The sequence below is a fragment of the Miscanthus floridulus genome, chromosome 12 (assembly GCF_019320115.1).
Source record: "Miscanthus floridulus cultivar M001 chromosome 12, ASM1932011v1, whole genome shotgun sequence".
Lineage (NCBI taxonomy): Eukaryota > Viridiplantae > Streptophyta > Magnoliopsida > Poales > Poaceae > Miscanthus > Miscanthus floridulus.
The window spans coordinates 69,243,349-69,262,579 of record NC_089591.1 but is presented as its reverse complement, the minus strand read 5'-3'; the positions used below and the strand labels follow the sequence as shown (position 1 = coordinate 69,262,579).

Sequence of the window (19,231 nt, the reverse complement as noted above, 5' to 3'; positions counted from 1 at the left end):
GAAAGCGCAAGGAGCACCTGTGCCCCGTGAGGCCGTGAGAGCGAGTACGGCGCTGTTTCCGATCCACAGAACTGTCGGCCCTTCCACAGGCCGATTAGTCATGTCGGCCCTCCAGCCATCCGACTGGTCCCTATTAGGTGGCTGAGTCTGCCGCTAATGTATATGGGTTACGTACGGTAGCTGCACTTTACCAGTACAGAGCAAGGGGTAGGTGTATACGTGCATTGGTATGGTACATTATACTACTTATATACGACCAGGATCAGGAGTGAGAGCACAAATATTTTTTTTTGTTTACAAAAATGATTAGTATGATGCTTGGAACACACTACACACGAGTTGAAGGGTAGGCGAGTTGCTTTGCTTGACCACACTTTTTAATGCATCCAATGCAATATGAATGAAACTAGCAAGGTAATCAGGTGAGAAGGTTACTTATAGAAAGCTAAAGTATTACCAATAACATTCGGTCTACAAACTAATATTCCCTCCGTTCGTTTTTTATTAGATGTCGTATTAGCTTTGTTCCAAGTCAGATGGAGCTCTATCTATTATATAGCACCAAGCTAGACAGATCCATGCCAGCACCAGAGGTCCGTGTGTCTGCAGCGGTGGTGCACGGCCGCACAGGCGGCCTGCCTACGTAGACCTGCCTAGCTTACCCTTAGCGATGGGAGTGGGCACTAGGGACACGGGCAGTGGCATGTGGCAGACAACTAGGACAACAACACTTCACGCTTTTGCAAGTAATTGATTTGTCCTCGACGATAAGATCTAGAACCCTAGCCTCCAGCGATGCTCCCGTCCACCTACCGTGACCACTACCTATTCACTCTAGTTATAGTCATGCTATCTTATACTATATCTGGTTCTCACCTTAGGTACATTATTCTCGAACCTCTAGGTGATTTTCCGCGCACAGCGAAAACCTAATTAAAAAAAGCATCATTGGTAGGATTGCTCTCGTCAGCAATTCAAAAAAAAAGGACGAACAAGAGACAAAAACGATTAACTGGCTGATTTGCCATCACATCGTAGCAGCACATTTTTTTAGATTCAAGAATAAAAAGTATTTCAGCCTCCCACATCCACACATGATTGAGTATGGCCATTCAATACAATACAAAGGTATTTAGACCATGCTCCGCTCATCTTTCCATTCCATTATGTAATATAGTGTATTTTAGAAATTTAAGAACAAATTATAAAGAAATCCTTATTTCATTTTCTGTTCAAACGCTATCGTCAGCAATGATTAATAGAGATTAGTCGATAAATGATAAGATATATTATCTATCAAATTTGTGCTACTGCTTAATGCAAAACTATCTCTTATCCTCCAAGATCCCTTATATTTGGTCACAATTTTTTAATATTTAAATGCATAATTTTTTAGTATGGAAGTAGTATTTTTTATAGGTTATTTATGTTCTAATCCAGCAGGTCAAATAAAATTTACTAGGAGAGCATGTGTCCGGACTCCCTTCACAATAACCGTCCACGTCTGCTACCAAGAATAGGACATATGAAAACACATAGTAGCGAGAGAACTCAATTTGTCAGAGAGCACGATTATTCCACTATCTTAATAAAGCTCAGGCACGGAAGTAAATAATGAATGAAACTGAGCACAGAAGGGACGACTTACAAGTCTACAATGTGTAGCTTTACGTGCACAGCTCTATCCAAAAAAAGATTTACTTGCACAGTGGCCTAGTCCTTGTCTAAGCAAGAGTTAACGGCAGCGGCAGGCGGAGGGTCCACGTGCAGCGAAAGCGCAAAGAGCGCCTGTGCCCCGTGACTCCGTAAGGCCGTGAGAACCAGCACGGCGTCGTTTGTGATCCACTTACCTGTCGGTCTTCCATGAGCCGATTGGTACTGTCGGCACTCCAACTGCCGACTAGCTGGTGTCCTCTTCCACATGACAGTTTGTTATATGTCAATTTTTTGTATAATAGCTTCTAGATTTATCAATTAATCATTAAAAAAATATTATTTACAAAAAAATTCCACATTCTTTCACACGCCATGCTTTGGCTCCCTCTTTACTCAACCTGAACGCGACATATTTTAGCTTTTTAAACAGGGTTATGAGTCTGACGCTAGTTCGACAACTCACGTGTAACAATGATACAAAGCCCGATTTCTAATTGTATTGAGTTTCATGCATTTCTGATTCCAAGATATATTGGATTTAGTGCGATGCATTAAAATTTAATATAAAAGGTAAAACATAAATAGGTATGTATCATTTTCTATAAATAGTTGGTTTTATTTCTCCCGTTGCAATACACGAACATATTTATTAGTAATAAAAAAACATGCTCGTCGCTTTTATTCTTTCGTTGCTCCTATCTTCTCGCCACTCCTATCTGCTCGCCTATAGCCTCCGAGGAGCAGCGCTCGGCCACCGGACTGTCGGCCCTGCCTGCTAGGCGCGACGCGTGGCTTATGCCTCCCTGCCCTCTGCCTTCCTGCCGCGTCTCGTGGCTGATGCCTCCCTGTCGCCTTGCACAGCCGCTGCCTTCGGCGAACTCCATACGCCGATGAGCCTACATTCTCCCAAGCAACAAGGAGATATTGCGATGTGACAGAAAACGCATGTTACAAGCGTATGTTCCATATGTTCCATTCAGATGTTTCATAGGTATGTTGCAATTGTTGTATGCGGATGTTTTAAAAGTAGATTGTGATGTTGCATACGGAGTATGTTGCAATAGTTGTACACATATGTTATAAATGTCTGTTACCAATGTTTCATCTGTGTTTTTGGATATACGTTACAAGTGTGTTTTATTTAGATGTTGCATATGTTTCACACTGTGCGTTGCAAGTGTTTTATCTATACATTGTGTACGTTTGAATTTATTTTAACTCTTTGAAGAATGAGAACATGTTATGTCCTGAGGAACCTGATTTCGAGTTGGACAAACTCAAATGCTTTACCTCTCTTCAGTATTTCAAAAAAGAAAATTTACCTCTCTTTTATTAATTATGGCACCATAGTACAACACCACCTAGACTGCGCATAGTACCAGTGACTACACCCATTGTCACGGTGTCGACCTTCTACTCTACTCACTCAGTGATTTTTTTTATTTTTAACACTTTTTGTAAACTAATTTTAAATCTAACACTGTTTAATTTTTTTTCCCAAAACTAACACTTTTGGCCGCAGCCTGTTACCATGGCGTGGCGAAACTGTCTGTGCCGCGCCATACATGGTGGCGCGGCGAGAGGGATGACGTGGCGACGATCGGGCCGCTGATCGCTGCGGCACTGACGCACTCTTATTAGTGGCGCAGCAGAGCCGGCTAGAGGCCCACGGCCCTAGTCTCACCGCGCCACGCCCTACCCACCCGCCTGCCCGCACGCACCCTGCCGCGCCTGCGCCGTGCCCACTACTCACAAGAGCATTATCGTTGCCTAGCGCATGATCGTTCGTGCAGCCCACACGACGCACTCGACAAATGTACCACACGGCCCACACGGCGCAGTCAACTAATCAGGGGATGGATAGACCATAGATTATATTGTTCAGCACTCAACAGAGTAAGCTGTACCACTTTGTTCCTTTATCTAACAAAACAGAGTAAGCTATACCCTTGCCAAGCATAAAAGCTTTAATATCACTACTACAAAAGTTGACACCAACGGCTAACACACATGATCATAAGCGACTTTTATCAAACCCAAAAGCACAAGTCGAAAACAGCAGCAGAAAGCACTTTCCAAATCTCACTCTTTGCGAATGATACGCACATTCATCATGTACTTCTTGGTTTTCAGTGGCTCAAAGAGGCAGATATCTCCCAGCTGCAAATTGTTGTCACGTGCAAACCATGCCCACCCTTTGCAAAGCCTTTTAACTTTGCGTTGAGCTTTTGGAACCTGAATACGGCAAATCACTTCCCAACTCTTGCCATGACACTAAAGAATCAACACTCTGCTCTTCAATGGAAGACATATATCAGAGTATTTTCTGGAGAGTTTCTAGTTATAGAGGAAAAATGTTTTCAGTGTTCGAAAGTCAAAACAGTTAAAGTTTTCTATCAAACTTAGCTTGTAAATTTCTTCATGGAGTCTAGGAAGCTAAACAACCTGCTTGCTGAAGGACGTGCAATTGAAATGCAATATTAATATTAATCTGGAACAAAAAAGAGAAAAAACTAACTCAGCATAGCTTGAGATCTTCTAGAAATGTTTGACTTCTTCACGACACACACATAGATGGAGATTTCAAAACAAATAGCTAGAAGTCTCTCTTTTAGTTTCTTCTTTTGCATACTATCAAGGCTGGTGCCTCGTGGGAGCATGTAACTCGGAACAGAATGTGCTTCATCGCCCTTTGAAGATGTCATTCCTCCTATGACCAAACAAAACAATGATGTCATAATCTTGTAGATATACATAGATGCTACTAGGTTTGATGACATTGTGACTCAACCTGATGAGTTGGATAGGGATCTTGATGAATTGATACTAATTCTACTCATGTCCCTTTGCTTCAATGCTTTCTTTTTAGTTTTCTGGTGTTGTCGGGTACCATAAAAAGGGGTCCCCTAAGCAAGAACCAAAAAAATCGCTTAGACCCTGTCGAAATCGAAGCCAAGGGACGACTACCAGCTAACCTCCGCCTTGTCCGAGGCTACCGATTCTCCGCCTCGCTCGAGGCCTCGCACGTAAGGCCTCGGACGGGGTATCGATTCTCCGTCTCGCTCGAGGCCCCGCACGTAAGGCCTCAGATGGGGTATCAATTCTCCGTCTCGCTCGAGGCCCCGCACATAAGGCCTTGGACGGGGAACCGATTCTTCGTCTCACTCGAGGCCCCGCACGTAAGGCCTTGGACGGGGAATCGATTCTCCGTCTCGCTCGAGGCCCCGCACGTAAGGCCTCGGATGGGAAACCAATTCTCCGTCTCGCTTGAGGCCCCGCACGTAAGGCCTCGGGCAGGGAACCAATTCTCCATCTCACTCGAGGCCCCGCACGTAAAGCCTCGGATGAGGTGCCGATTCTTCGCCTCGCTCGAGGTCGGCTCAGCAACAACCCCGTCGCCTCCGCCTCGACCGATCTCCCTGATAGAACATCACGTCTAACTAACGCAACCAACCACTCCCGCAACGTCAGCCAAATGACGGCTCGACACAGCGGAGTGACCGATGAGATGGGAAGTCGCATCAACACCATGCCGTCTGGGATAGGATAGGACAGGGGCTACTGGCCGCTGTGCTCGGTACTGTGCCCATCATGCCAAGTAGAACGTGCCAACAACATGATCCTATAGGGCCTCAAGCCAAGAATATACAATCGGTTGAAGAAATTTGGCAAGAAATGGCTTACCGAACTCCCATCGGTCATCTGGAGCCTGAGGAACACTCCGAGCTGAGCCACAGGATTCACACCGTTCTTCCTAGTCTATGGAGCCGAGGCCATCCTCCCCACTGACTTGGAGTATGGTTCCCCGAGGCTATAGGCCTACAACGAGCAAAGCAACCACACTGCCCGCGAGGACGCCCTTGACCAACTGGAGGAAGCCCGAGACGTTGCGCTGCTACACTCGGCCAAGTACCAGCAAGCCCTACGACGCTATCAAGCCCAACGCATTTGAGGCCAAGACCTGAAGGTGGGTGACCTGGTGCTGAGACTGAGGCAGAGCAACAAGGGCCGCCATAAGCTGACCCCGCCATGGGAAGGACCGTACATCGTCGCCCAAGTGCTAAAGCCCGGAACGTACAAGCTAGCCAACGAGAAGGTCAAAATCCTCACCAACGCTTGGAACATAGAATAGCTACATCGCTTCTACCCTTAAATTTCCAAGCATTGTATACATTGTTTCTCGAAATACAATAAAGAAGCATTCTTTAGTTATTCTAATTTTTCGAGAAACCCCCCCGAACCTATCGATAGAGGATCAGCGTTACGATAACGCTACAAGGGAGACTCGGCTTTGCCTCTGTAGAGGTGCCCACCGTAGGGCTCGAACAAGGCTCAGCTCTGCCTCTGCAGAACCAAGCCTCCCTCGGGGGCTAGAAGGGGGACCCCCCTAAGTCCCAGGCACCATTTTTTAATTGTTTTTCGAATAAAACTCCTATGCCAAAATCTCTAGCGTGCTCTGACAAATCGATTGTAAAAAACCTAAGGACCAAAAGTCTATCTCAGGGCCAAAAGGCCAGCCAAGCCACGAGACGTCCTATGCCTCTGAGCTACGGCACTCCCTCACCACCTTTTCCCCGAGGGGCAGCTTAGGTTCTGAGGAAGTTTTTTGCAAATGATATGTTCAGGAACAAGACAGAGGGCAGAGGCTCGGAAATACAATAAAAACAATTAAAAGGCGTAGACGCATAAGTACTTTAAAAAAGGCCTCGACGGCCACAAGCGTCACGGTACGATAATCCTAATCTGTTTACATGGCCCCTTTGGCCCAGGTCAAGCCTCAAGGTCTCCAGCATCGGTGGATGGCGTGGGAGGAACCACCTCCTCTTCGAACAGCTTCGCCAGTGCCACGCCAAGGCCCTCAGCCGCCTCCATTAGCTTCGTGACCTCCTCATCGGCCTCCTCCTCATCCTTAGCTAAGACATAGCCATCACTAATGGCCTCGAGGTCGACGCCAGCGTAGTGCGAAGAGACGATGGCCAGGGCACGCTTGACGCCCATGTGCAGCACCTCCCGGAGTCGCTCACGCACTTGGTCGCTCAACGCGATCAAGTGGCTCCCAAGGGAGCTGCCCGACTCGACCCCCCAACCTCTAGGGCCTCACAGGCGGTACGGGCGGCGCTCTACAGCGCATTGTGCTCCCCAATCTCAGCCTCGAGCATCGCTTGCACTTCAGCAGAGGCCTCAGCTGCCCGGGAAGCCTCCTTCTCCAACCCTACGCTGAGACAAGTAGGATGGGGTTAACCGCAAAAGAAAATAAGCCAAACAGGGGCGAAGGCCTATGGGACTCACCCTCGGCTTTCTCTTTCCAGCGCTGGACCTTGACCCTAGAGGCCTCATCCGCCCTGGAAGCCTCCCTCTCCAGCTCTGCATCACATTAGGGAGTTAGGGGTCGAACACAAGAAATACAAATAAAACAAGGGGAACAAGACTCACCCTCGGCCTTTCCCTTCTAGACCAAAGCCTCGGCCCGAGAGGCCTCAGCCACCTTGAGGGCCTTCACCAGGGCACCTTTCGTCAGCAGGTGCGCGCCCTGCTCCGCCCCTAGCTGCCCAGCAATGGCCTTGGCAGAGGCCGTCGCTTCTTCAGCCTGGGACCTAAAGGTGTCCTGCTCACCGGCCACCCGAGTCAGCTCCTCCTCCAGCTCCTTGATCCGCGCCGCCAAAGGGGCAGCCTGCTCCCGAGCCATGGCCGCCTCAGCCTTCATATCAGCACAGCGAAGGCAGAGGTCCTCCACCTCCACCTCCATGCCGATAGAAGCTCGTTGGCATTGGTGAGCAGGTCCTTCTGCTACCAGAGCTGGTCCTAGATGTCCCTCTCCCACCAAAGGAACAACGACTTCCCGAGGGACCGGGCCTTGAGCTCCTAGATAGGCAGAACAGGGGTCATGCACTGCGAGAAAACTTAGAAAAAGACGACATCGCATGAGAAAAGAAGATGCATACCTGGGCAACACCGGGCAGATCGTCCGCCATGACGGATAGTGCTGTCCGCAGCGACCGCTCCGCCAAACGGAGGTATTGCTCGAAAGAGCTCTAGCGCCCCTCCTTGGCTGCGTCCTCGAGGGCGAATAGAGGCTCCCCCTTAGGGTCATCCCAGCTCCGCCACAAGACACGCGGGTGATCCCACCCACGGGGCTCGGGCTGTACCCACACGAGGGTCGAGCTTCCCTCGCCAGAGGTCAGAGCTGGCTGCTCCATGGTGTTGGCCACCTCGGCATCCGCCACCTCCTTCCCCTAGGAAGTATCGTCGGAGGAGATCGAATGGACCTCTACTTCCTGGGCGCTCTCCTACGACGGCGGTGGGCCTTGGACCAGGGGCAGTATTGAAGCTTGCCCCGCCTCTGTCTCCGCTTCCTGGGCCGCCGGCTTCACCGCGCTCACGCCGGCCTCCACCACCCCAGCCTCAGTGGTCCCAGGGGCTCAGACCTCCACCACCTCGGCCTCAGTGGTCCTGGGCACCCCGACCTTCGTCACCTTGGCCTTGGAAGTCTGGGGGGCCTCGGCCTCGCCCTCGGTGGACTCGGCGACTAAGGGCGCCTCGGCCCCATCTGACTCACGGGCCTCAGCCTCGTGGAGCGTAGGCTCCTCCTCCTTCGCTTGCTTCGTGGCTGCCTTGGTAGCTTCTCCCTGGGCGACCAGCTCCTTCGGGTCGGCCCTTGCCGATGCCGTGCCATGTTGTATGGTGGCTTGCGCCTCCACCACCCATTGGGAGGTGGAGCTGGTGCTCACCTTGAGCGCCTTACGTGGCGCTAGGGTGGGCACTTCTGCCTGATGCTTTCGGCTGAAGACAAAGCACCGACAAGGTTAGCATATGACCAAGGAACGAATAGGAGATGCTGCCAACTCCGCCGAAAAAACACTCACCTCGAACGGGGACACAACCACTTCGACACAACGTCCCTCCTCTGCAACGGCAGCGGCGGCGGCGGTGGCATGGCCTCCGTGTCCACCGGTGCCGGCCGGCCCTCGCCGGCCTTCGGTGCCCCTCAACCCTCTACAGGGGTAGTTGCATCGCCCCCGCCGCCGCCTGCTCCACCTCCGCCGTTGAGCCCACTGAGCTGACGGCGCGCTTCCCTAACGCCCATGCCTCGGGCGCATCAGCCTCGGCCCTAGGGCGGGCGAGCGTCGGCCCTGAGGTGTCCTCTCCTCCTCCTCCTAGAAACGTCGGGCTGCTCGCCGATGCCCCAAACGCCGTCCCCCTAATGTCAGGGAGATGGTCTAGGATACCTCGCCCCGCCTCGCTCTCGCCGTCATCGCTCGAGGAATCTGATAACAACAGTGACGAGGATAGCTCCATCGGGAGACCCTCGTGCCTCTGATGTCGGCGATGTTTCTCTAGCTCTTCGCGCTCAAGGTTCTTCCTCTTGCGCTTTGCCTCCTCGGCGTCCTTTCGCTTCTTTTGCGCCTCGGCGTGCGCCCGGATCACCACCCGCCGCTCTGCGTCCTTAGGAACGGGCGGCGAGGAGGCTCGTATGTCCCTCATCCCCTGCAAGAACAATGAACACAAATAAAGGAATAAGAAATGGTGAGGAACGAGGAGGCCTTGGGGGCCATAGCGGTGCATGACTTACTAGAGAGAGGTACCCCTACGACGGGCGCATCGTGAATGGGGTCAGATCACTACTCCTCAGCCGCCCCTCCACCGTCTCTCTCACCCGATGAAGAATCTCCTTGTCGGAGAGGGCGACGGTGGACATCCGGACGCCATCGATCGGCTCATCCGGTGTCATGTCGAATAGGCACCGCCGCTGAGCCATCAGCGGCAGCACCCTCCGGCGGTGGAAGGCCACCACGACCATAGCCACCATAAGGCCACGGCTGCGTAGCCTCTCTAGCCCCTCCAGGAGCAGCTACAGCTTGGGCTGATCGACCACCGGGACGTCGTACCTCTACTTCTCCGGTTGGCTCTCCACGACCTGCCCGGTGTAGGGGGGAAGTCCGCCATCATTGTTGCGGAGGTAGAACCAGCTGTTGTACCAATGACGGTTGGATGACACGAGCTAGGCCGAGATGTAGAGGGGCTACCGGTCTTGGTGCACTTGGAGAGTGTAGCCGCCGGCCCTCATCACCTTCCACGTGCCCGTCGGCTTGGTGGTGAGCCCCACCCAGAAGAGGTGGAGACACAACTCCTAGTGGGGGGCAATGCCCAGGTACCCCTCGAAGACAGGGAAACTCCTGATCACCCTCTCGCTCCATGCGGAGGCTCAGGGGCTCTTCCTGCAACCAAGCTGAGACCCAGCGACCCAAACTCACACTCAAGGGCTCGGTAAACAACCCCTCCTTCCGAACGAAAAGGATGCGCGAGGGTTGGACAAAAAAGACAGGGAAACTCCCAATCGCCCTCTCGCTCCGTGCGGAGGCTCGGGGGCTCTTTCTGTAACCAAGCCGAGACCCAGTGACCTAAACTCGCACTCGAGGGCTCGGCATACAACCCCTCCTTCCGAACAAAAAAGATGCGTGAGGGTCGCACAAAAAAAGACAGAGAAACTCCTAATCGCTCTCTCGCTCCGCGCGGAGGCTCGGGGGCTCTTCTTGCAACCAAGCCGAGACCCAGCGACCCGAACTCGCACTTGTGGGCTCGGCAAACGCGATAAAACCCCTCAAACACGTGAAAAGCCCATGAAGGAATAAATCCACTCCTCTAGGGCCTCAAGGCTACACCCAGCGGGTGCGCTCGCGCGCACCCACCAAGGTCTCGAGTACAAAACGCCATCCCACCAGGAGCTGTCGCAAGCTAAGTCTCATCAAAACCTTAGGGAGAGCGTTCACACTCTCTCCGAGGCTCGGGGGCTACTGTCGGGTACCATAAAAAGGGTCCCCTAAGCAAGAACCGAAAAAATTGCTTAGACCCTGTCGAAATCGAAGCCAAGGGACGACTACCGGCTAACCTCCGCCTTATCCGAGGCTACCAATTCGCTCGAGGCCCCGCACGTAAGGCCTCAGACGGGGTATCAATTCTCCATCTCACTCGAGGCCCCGCACGTAAGGCCTTGGACGGGGAACCGATTCTCCGTCTCGCTCGAGGCCCCGCACGTAAGGTCTTGGACGGGGAACCGATTCTCCGTCTCGCTCGAGGCCCCACACGTAAGGCCTCAGACGGGGAACTGATTCTCTGTCTCGCTCGAGGCCCCGCACGTAAGGCCTCAGACGGGGAACCGATTCTCTATCTCGCTCGAGGCCTCGCACGTAAAGCCTCGGACGAGGTGCCGATTCTCCGCCTCGCTCGAGGCCGGCTCGGCAACAACCCCGTCGCCTCCGCCTCGATCGATCTCCCTGATAGAACGTCATGTCCAACTAACGCGACCAACCACTCCTGCAACATCAGCCGGACGATGGCTCGACACAGCGGAGTGACCGACGAGATGGGAAGTCGCATCAACACCATGCCGTCCGGGACAGGACGGGGCAGGGGCTACTGGCTGCTATGCTCGGTACTGTGCCCACGACTGACGCCCACACTGCACTGTGCTACCTAATCCTAGCCCCGAGGATAACACAGCGTGGGGAGTCAAGTCTAGGTACCTGTAGCCTCGGAATCAATGTACAGGACCAACTGTTCCCTTCGAGCCTCGGTAATCCGCTTTAGGGTCTCGGTAGCCTCGGGATTCGTGCCCGCCGAACCCCCCATGATGGTTCGGCCTCTGCACCGACTGGGCCTCGGTTCTTTACGCTGTCGGCATACAGTGACCGACGCGTCGTCCACAGCATGTGCCATCCCCTACGTCAAGCTATCACTAGAGCTCCCACGTCGCACAAGATCGGGCGTGACCGGCGCGTCGCTCCAGTACATCAAGGACAAGACCGCTCCGTCGACCATGCCGCCACAGTGGCAAGCTACAGGGCTCGAACACGCCACCTCCGCTCACAAGACGCCACGTAGCGAACACATGTATCACCCCTGTCCCCCCTTCAACTATAAAAGGGAGAGACCGGGGCTATTTTTAGGGGGAACACAGACAGATACTCACGAGACACGAGCATGCGAGCTCATGGGTTCACAAACTCATGCGTAGACGCTCAGACGAACACACGCTCAACACTCTGTAATACGCACGCTTCCCCGTTGCCTGAGATCAACATCTCAAGCAACCCACACCGCTCCACGCAGAGACCTGGGACTAGCTCTCTCTCTCGTCCTGCTTGTAACCCCCTACTACAAGCACCTCAGGTGCAAGAAATACAAGATCGATCTCTTAGACTGGACGTAGGGCATCTATCGCCTGAACCAGTATAAACCTTGTGTCTCTTTGCATCACCATTCGGGATTAGGGGCACGCAGTATATTTTTACTAGTTGGTTGAGGACCCGCCGGTCCAAAACACCGACAGGTGTTCTTATGGGAAGAATAGCATAGCTGCTTGAAATGTCAATGGGTTCTTCTCTCTTCCGTCCACCACTAATAGCATTTTTCGTGACAAAACATGGTGGTACTTTCTCGCAACCAGGATCAAATATCAGAACCTTCATCCGATACATTCCATCATATTTGAATACCAAGAAGTCCATCTTTTTCAAGTCATGGGCACTAATAAATGACCTCCACCCAGATTGAAGCACTATTCTGCCCATATTCTTTGCAACTTGAACATCAAAAGTATAACCGCCAAGTGATTCAAGAGTAATACTTTCTTCTATTTTGTCTCCGAAATGTTTAGCAAATTTACCTGGTATGGCCTGCGGCAGCAAGATTAACGCAGAACAAAGTTTAGATGAGGTAAGAGAACTGTATAAAGTTCGGATGAGGTAAGGGAACAGAAGTGTTAGTTTTTTTAAAAAAATATAAATTTAAAATTAGTTTTAAAAAGTGTTAAAAAAATTCCACTCAGTCACCCCGCTCTCCTTTCCCATGGCAGCCGCCGCCGCCGTTCGCCGCCTACTGCGTGGGGTTTCCTCCACCTCCGTATCCAACACCAGCCGTCTCCTCTCCTCCACCACTTCCCCACCTCCCCACCGGAGCTCCAACACCAACTCATCAGTTGCTTTCGACTGGTCCGACGACGACGCTGACAGCTCCTCACATCCACCCCCGTCCACGGCGAAGAAGGATGAACTACCTCCCCCCTACTACGACCCCTTCAGCAAGAAGCCCGCCGTTGCCGAGCCGTCCGACCCCACCAACCTACAGGAGATCTTCCACAGGATGCGGAAAGAGGGCCTCACCGATTACGCCATCAAGATGTTCGACGGATTGTCCAAGGACGGGCTCACCCACGAAGCTCTCGCGCTCTTCGCCGTCATTAAGGATAAGGGCTCCATGCCCGACGTCGTCGCCCACACCGCCGTCCTCAAGGCCTATGCCAACGCCGGCCCCGCGCACTGGCTCGACGCCGTGCGCACCTACGACCGCATGCTGGCGTCCAGCGTCGTGCCCAACGCGTACACGCTGGCCGTGCTTGTCAGGGGGCTCGCGGCCAGCGACCGGTGCGCGGAAGCCGGCAAGTACCTAGTGGAGATGCTCGACCGCGGGATGCGGCCGAATGTGGCGACGTATCTGGCCGCGTTTGAGGCGTATCTGAGGATGGAGAAAGTGGAAGAGGGGAAAGTGCTGCTAGAGACGATGAAGGGGAAGGGGTTCGTACCAGACGAGGAGGCCGTGCGTGGCGGCACTGTGAAGCGGGGGCAAGTGTTCGATGGCATAATGAACTTGCTCTTTGGCAAGTGATAGTGGTACGCTTTGCTTGGTGCATGTTTGAATGTTTGAATCAAAAATAGTATTTGCTCTTTTGGCAGTAGTGGTACGCTTTGCTTCTTGGTGCATGTAGGAATGTTTGATTCAAAAGTAGTATGTTCTTGTGAGCCTTCAGGACTTCCAAGTGAAATATGTATTGTTTGTCCTAAACAAGGCTAATGGCTAATGTTCCTTGTTTAGTAGGCTAAAGTAACAAGTTTTTGGGACAAATTTTGAATGCTAGAATAGTAAAATGTCATGCTTTTTTAGGGCAGGGTAGTATACAATATTATTCATTGTGGATCTTATTTTATTGAAGCCCTCACATAGCATGTAAGTTCTATACAGCGGAAGTTTTGCAATATTACTTATTTCTTTATTTTTGGCTTGGAGTAGCATTTTGTTCAAATAAATTATGGAGGAAAGCAAAAGGGATGAACTGACAAATTGATAAAAGCAAGTGAAAAATGAGCAGGAAAATATATATATTTTTTGAAACATTGAGCAGGAAAATAATGAGGCAAGCGGAACCATGCTTAGCCATAGTTGGTCAAAGGAAATCTAAGGAATCTGGGCTTTCAAATTTTTATGGTGATTTTAACATCAAACAGATTTCTCATGCATTTTGCACCCTCAAAGAGACAAATGATGGTGCATGTCCTTCTGCGTCATGATCCTCTTGCAGTTTTTTAACCCGAATGCACATAGCAATTGTCGGAGCCCCTTTGGTAGGGATTCTCAACCAGCTCCTGGAGCTGTTTTTTAGCTCCCACAGCCAAACGGGTACAGAGGCAGGTGCTCCGACGAAGGAGCCCCGCATATTGCGCTCTCTGGTGCGAGATCGGTCGATGGGAGCCAAAAAAATCGAGCTTCACCTGGCTCCGTGCTCAGATCGTGGGGCCCTGGGCGAATTTGCCCCCGGCGTGGGCGCCGACGCTCGTGGCGAACACGGGCGTGGCCAGGACCGGACAGCCGGAGTCTACGGCGCGGCGCTGTGGGCGGAGGAGCGCGGGCAGGTGCGGGACAGAGGGCGCGCGGAGGAGGAGCTAGCGTGGGGGAGGGCGGCGTGGCGCCGGTGGCCCATGGCCGGGCGTACTCCCATGCGCCGGCGGCGGCGGGATGAGCGTGCGGCCTCCAGTCGCTCGGTCGCTCCAGAGGTTGAAGACGCGTGCGTACTCGCGTTGCGGGCGTGTGGTTGCAACCGCAAGCAATTGGATAAGGTAGGAAAAGTATTAAAAAAAGAAAAGAGAAAATAGAAAAAAGGGTACTATGGACTTTTTACTCCTTTTGCCACCCGGAGAAGCTGTTTTGCCAAACGGTAAAAAAAACGGCTTCAGCTCTCTAAGAGAATCTGCTCCTTTATAAGAGTCGAAACCGGAGCTGTTTTTGGAGGAGCTGGAGCCCTACCAAACAGGCCCTTAGACATGTTATAGCAGTAAACATTTATGAACTATGCATAAAAGTACTGCAGTTTTATATATCACATGTAGTGACCTTTACTCCTTAGTTTTGCATGGAACACCTTGGGTTAATTGCAAGAATCACATAAATCTCTTAATCATGCAAGCCCTGTTGGCTGCTCAGCAGGTAGGTCGCAGCTGTCTACTCTTATCCAGCATTTCACTTCTATCATTATCATCATCTAGTCGAGCAAAGAAACAGCCAGAACAACTTAAGCTTTCTATTCTCCAAGACCTAACCATATCTATTATCTATGCTCCGAGCCTGAGAACACATGGGATTCTTTGGATCAGGCCTAACCGGCTAAGCACAGTATGAAACTCTAGTACACAGCCTAAAGAAAATGGACGGAACCAGCGGCAACAGAGAAGCAAGAGGTAGCACATAATCTACGTCTACCGGGTTAGGATGGTGTCATTAGTTCTGTAATTTTTTCATATATAAATTTCTATAGGGATTACATTGAATAGTGATTATCTGATTGTCTGTTCCATGATGTTAGCTGGATCCTTTTTTTCCCTTCAGAGAGTGTGCATCAGAAAGAGAATACATCATGTGGTTAATCATCTGACCTAACCTTTTCGCAAGCACAATATGCTCTCCTGTAGGCATAAGATTCAGAGCACCCATCTAAATTCAGAGCTACGAACGAAAATACATCATGAGAATAATCATCTGAACCTTATCACCTGGATATGCTATCTGCCAGGCATAATAGTGAGAACATTCATGTAAGTTTAGAACTTGGGAAATAACAAAGGGTTTTTGCTTACTGTGCAATGGCGCCGTAAATGCAAGTCATAAGTCAGATCTAATTCCGATTACAATAGGGGTAGCTTTGGATATGAACAACTCTATTTTTACCCTACATAGCAGACCACACCATGGGCAGGTAACTGAAATTACGATTACACAAGAACCACTACAGAGCAGTACCAAATGACTATAACTCTAAAGTATAATATGTTGTAAGACCAATAATTCAATAACCACACCATTGGTTAACACTCCAATCAAATATAATGATAACAGGAGGAAAGGGCCTGATAATGCGAAATACAGTACAGTACAGATGTAGACATTAGTATACATCTTGTCCCAATGATATGGTTTGGTGATATAAACGAAAAGTGTCACTCAATTGATATGAATGAAAAATTGAAAATTCCCGTTATTCAAACCGAAGTACCAGACAACACACACAGGTGATAGATCTTTGCAACATGTAGGCATGGTAACAGCATGCTCAGTTTTAGTTTTAAAGTACCCGAATCACACGTTCATTTTATTCGTCCTCAGAAACCGTGCTAGCACCTAGCAGTTCTGAGTATTTTCGTTTCAGGCGGTTGCCTGGGCAGTCGTCATCTGCTCGTTGATATAGGGCGTGATTGGTTGTCCGAACCGGATCGTCATTTGGCCCATCCCGCATCCTTTGGTGTATTCGCCTGTGTTTGGTTGCTCTACTCGTATCTTTCTCCTGCTTCCTCCCGTGTAGATTCCCTCCTCCATCCCACACGGCTTTGTCTTCTGGATTTCTCCTTCCCTCATGGTGCAGGATGACTTGATTCACCCAGGATGCAGGGACCCATGCGTCAGACACCCAAAAAAACTAATGCATGCATGGAACCAAACACAAACCCGTCTCGTAATGAACCAACAGCCAAGACAACCAAACACGACCATCTACACGAGCTCAACCCAACTTCTTCGGTCCTACCATCCTGGCTCAAGGCTCGCTCTGCGACCAATCACGCCCATACTGGACAAGTCTCTAAGCAGCCGCCGCTTCGAGCTCAGGACGCCCGTCGTGGTACTCGCACTCGACCGTCGATGTTATCACCGAAGAGCTGGGACCCTTCTCAGTGATCTGGAAACGGGTCACGTACGTGATGAAGCATTGAAGCCGAGGCTCAGAAGGTCGCCTTCGATGACCGCCGCCTCCTTGACGCGATTCTCGTCGTCGATTTTGACGAACTCCTCGCTGTAGGTCTGCACTCAAGGGTTCCCTAGCAAGTGCATGCATGGGCATGGCAAACACAGTTTATCGGCATGTTAGCTAGCCTGTCCGCCAACACCAAGATTATTCATGCATATGCATCGCGACATCGATTCAGGAGGGGGTTTTTTTGTTGTTGTTTCAAAGATGCATGGCCTCACCTGGAGGGAACGTGACCTTGACGACGGTACCGACGCTGCCGTCGCCACTGACGACCTCGACCTGGTGGAGGACCAGCGGGAGCAGCTCGTGGACCAGCGCCACGAAGCGGAGCGTGCCGTAGATCTTCCACAGCTCGGAGGCCGGGACGTCGGCCTCCAGCCCGTGGCCCTTGCTTCCCGTCATCATATCGCTCGAGATTGAGCTGCGCCTCTCAGTCCTAAGCTGTGTTTCCTGTGAATACAATTGAGCTGTCGAGTGCGCCTATATGTAGGCAAGCCGGCCGGGTGCGGCAGTGTCAGTAGCTCGTTCTTTTTGCTTGTTGGAATCTACTAGCTCAGTGCAATGATCGACACGCGATCAAGGACGCGGTATACTTGGTGGGTGGAGAGTTGGCATTGCATTATCAGTGATATAGGAGGCTTCTGCTTAGCCTCGCTGCCCACGTTGCTGTCGCGCAGTTGGTATTCAAATGAATTGTGAAAACATGCAAGTTTGGAATGCACGTGGCCTGGGCGCCCGTGCACGTAGCCCTGCTAATGGGTGAGATCCCAACCCGTTTCCACCATATTTTATATCTAATTAATTATTTTTTTATTTCCAACCCACACCATTCCAAATTAGCTTAGACGCAAACCAACCCGACCCACGCTGTCTTGGATTGCCAAGGTTCTGCATTGGTAGTATTCCATAGCCTTGCTCGCAATGGCAGGCAGAACAGCCCACGATTCTTTGGTGGTGCATGGCGCAGCGTCGCAGGCATCGAGGGCCGACACCAGCTCCCTGGCCTCGTGCAGGCGGCAGACCTCCTCGGCGCCGCCCAGGTGCCGGCCGTCCGCGAACACCTGCGGGAGCAGCGGCGTCAGGTAGCCGCCTCCGTCATCGCCGAGCGCGACGCGGAGCTCGCCTTTGAACCCGCGTGCATGGATAGATCGAGGCCGAGCATCCCGAGCGTGGACGACCGCAGCGCGACGGAGTGTCGCGGCACCTGCACGCGGCCCGGCCGCCACTGCGGGTCGGGCGGTCGCGCATCCTACCGGCGCGGCCGTCGTAACCCGTCGCAGCGGCGAGAGATCAGTGTTTAGTTTCGTCGAGTCAAAATCCCAGTTATCAAAGATCTTAATACACGATCTACAAAGAGGCATAAAAAGGGAGGAAAAGGTATAGGTAGAGTATGAAGTCACAGACCATCGAAGACCGTAGTGGTCGGAGCAGTCGGAGTGGTGGAAGCGCCGGCCGCGGCCTCTTGGCGGATGCCATCTGCGCGCCGGCAGCGACGTTCGGTGGAGAGAGGAGTCGGTGCAGTGGCGTCCTTGGCAGCGGCGTGTGCGTCGGGGTGGCGTTGCCAGCGTCGGTGGTGCTTCCCGTCGCTGGTAGCGCCCTTTCTCAAGATCGGGTTAGGGTTAGGATGTCGGTGGGGTGTCTGGCGGCGCGGTGAACCTCGTACAGCGAGCCTCGGCCCCCACCTTTCCTTTATAGCGCTGTGCGACGAGGGCCCACCAACTATGTAGGGTTGTGCGCCCCCGATCAGGGCGCGAGAACAAGGCCCAAAGGCCGTTGGGCCTAATGACGTGGGAGATCAATCCAACATTCTCCCCCTTGATCTCTCATCACTTTCTTCGTTCTTTAATTCTTACTCAAACTTTCGATTCACATTTTTCTTGCTTCAATCCTATTTCATCACATATTAGTATATAGAACTGTCCCATCGTCACAGCAATTAGTGCCGTTAGACTAACAGCCACAATACACTTCTCCGTTTTGAAATATAAACTTTCTTTGGGCCCTTCGTATGTTCGGGAATCATAGGCTTTCCCTCAAAACCATGTCGGCTACGTGTTCTCTGAATACGTTGGGTGGTAATCCCTTTGTGAGCGAATCCGCAAGCATTTTCTCTGTACTTATATGCTCAAGATTTATTATATGATCCCGAACTTTATCTTTCACAACATAGTACTTTATGTCAATGTGTTTGGCAGCACCACTTAACCTATTGTTGTGAGCATACTGTACCGCTGGATTGTTATCATAATACAATCTCAGTGGTTCATTTATATTATCAATCACTTTCAATCCGGGTATGAATTTCTTCAACCAATTCACCTGCCTCGTTGCCTCATAGCATGCTACAAACTCGGCATACATTGTCGAGGATGCAGTTACGGTTTGTTTGGAGCTTTTCCACGATATAGCCCCTCCTACGAGAGTAAATATATATCCTGACGTGGATTTTCTTTCTTCTCCCACATAATCAGAATCTGAATACCCCTCTATCTGTAGGGAATCAGATCT

The 19,231-nt window shown here is 51.3% G+C and overlaps 1 protein-coding gene and 1 pseudogene across 1 annotated transcript; one reads left to right on the top strand and one right to left on the bottom strand.

Moving 5' to 3' along the window:
* The first annotated feature begins 12,501 nt into the window (after positions 1-12,501).
* Positions 12,502-13,541, top strand: LOC136498664 (pentatricopeptide repeat-containing protein At4g38150-like). Its single transcript, XM_066494543.1, has one exon. It carries the CDS (start codon positions 12,502-12,504, stop codon positions 13,315-13,317), a length of 816 nt encoding a protein of 271 aa, XP_066350640.1. The 3' UTR covers positions 13,318-13,541.
* Positions 13,542-16,555: 3,014 nt separating this feature from the next.
* LOC136496070 (norbelladine synthase-like) lies at positions 16,556-17,125 on the bottom strand (annotated as a pseudogene).
* Positions 17,126-19,231: the final 2,106 nt, after the last annotated feature.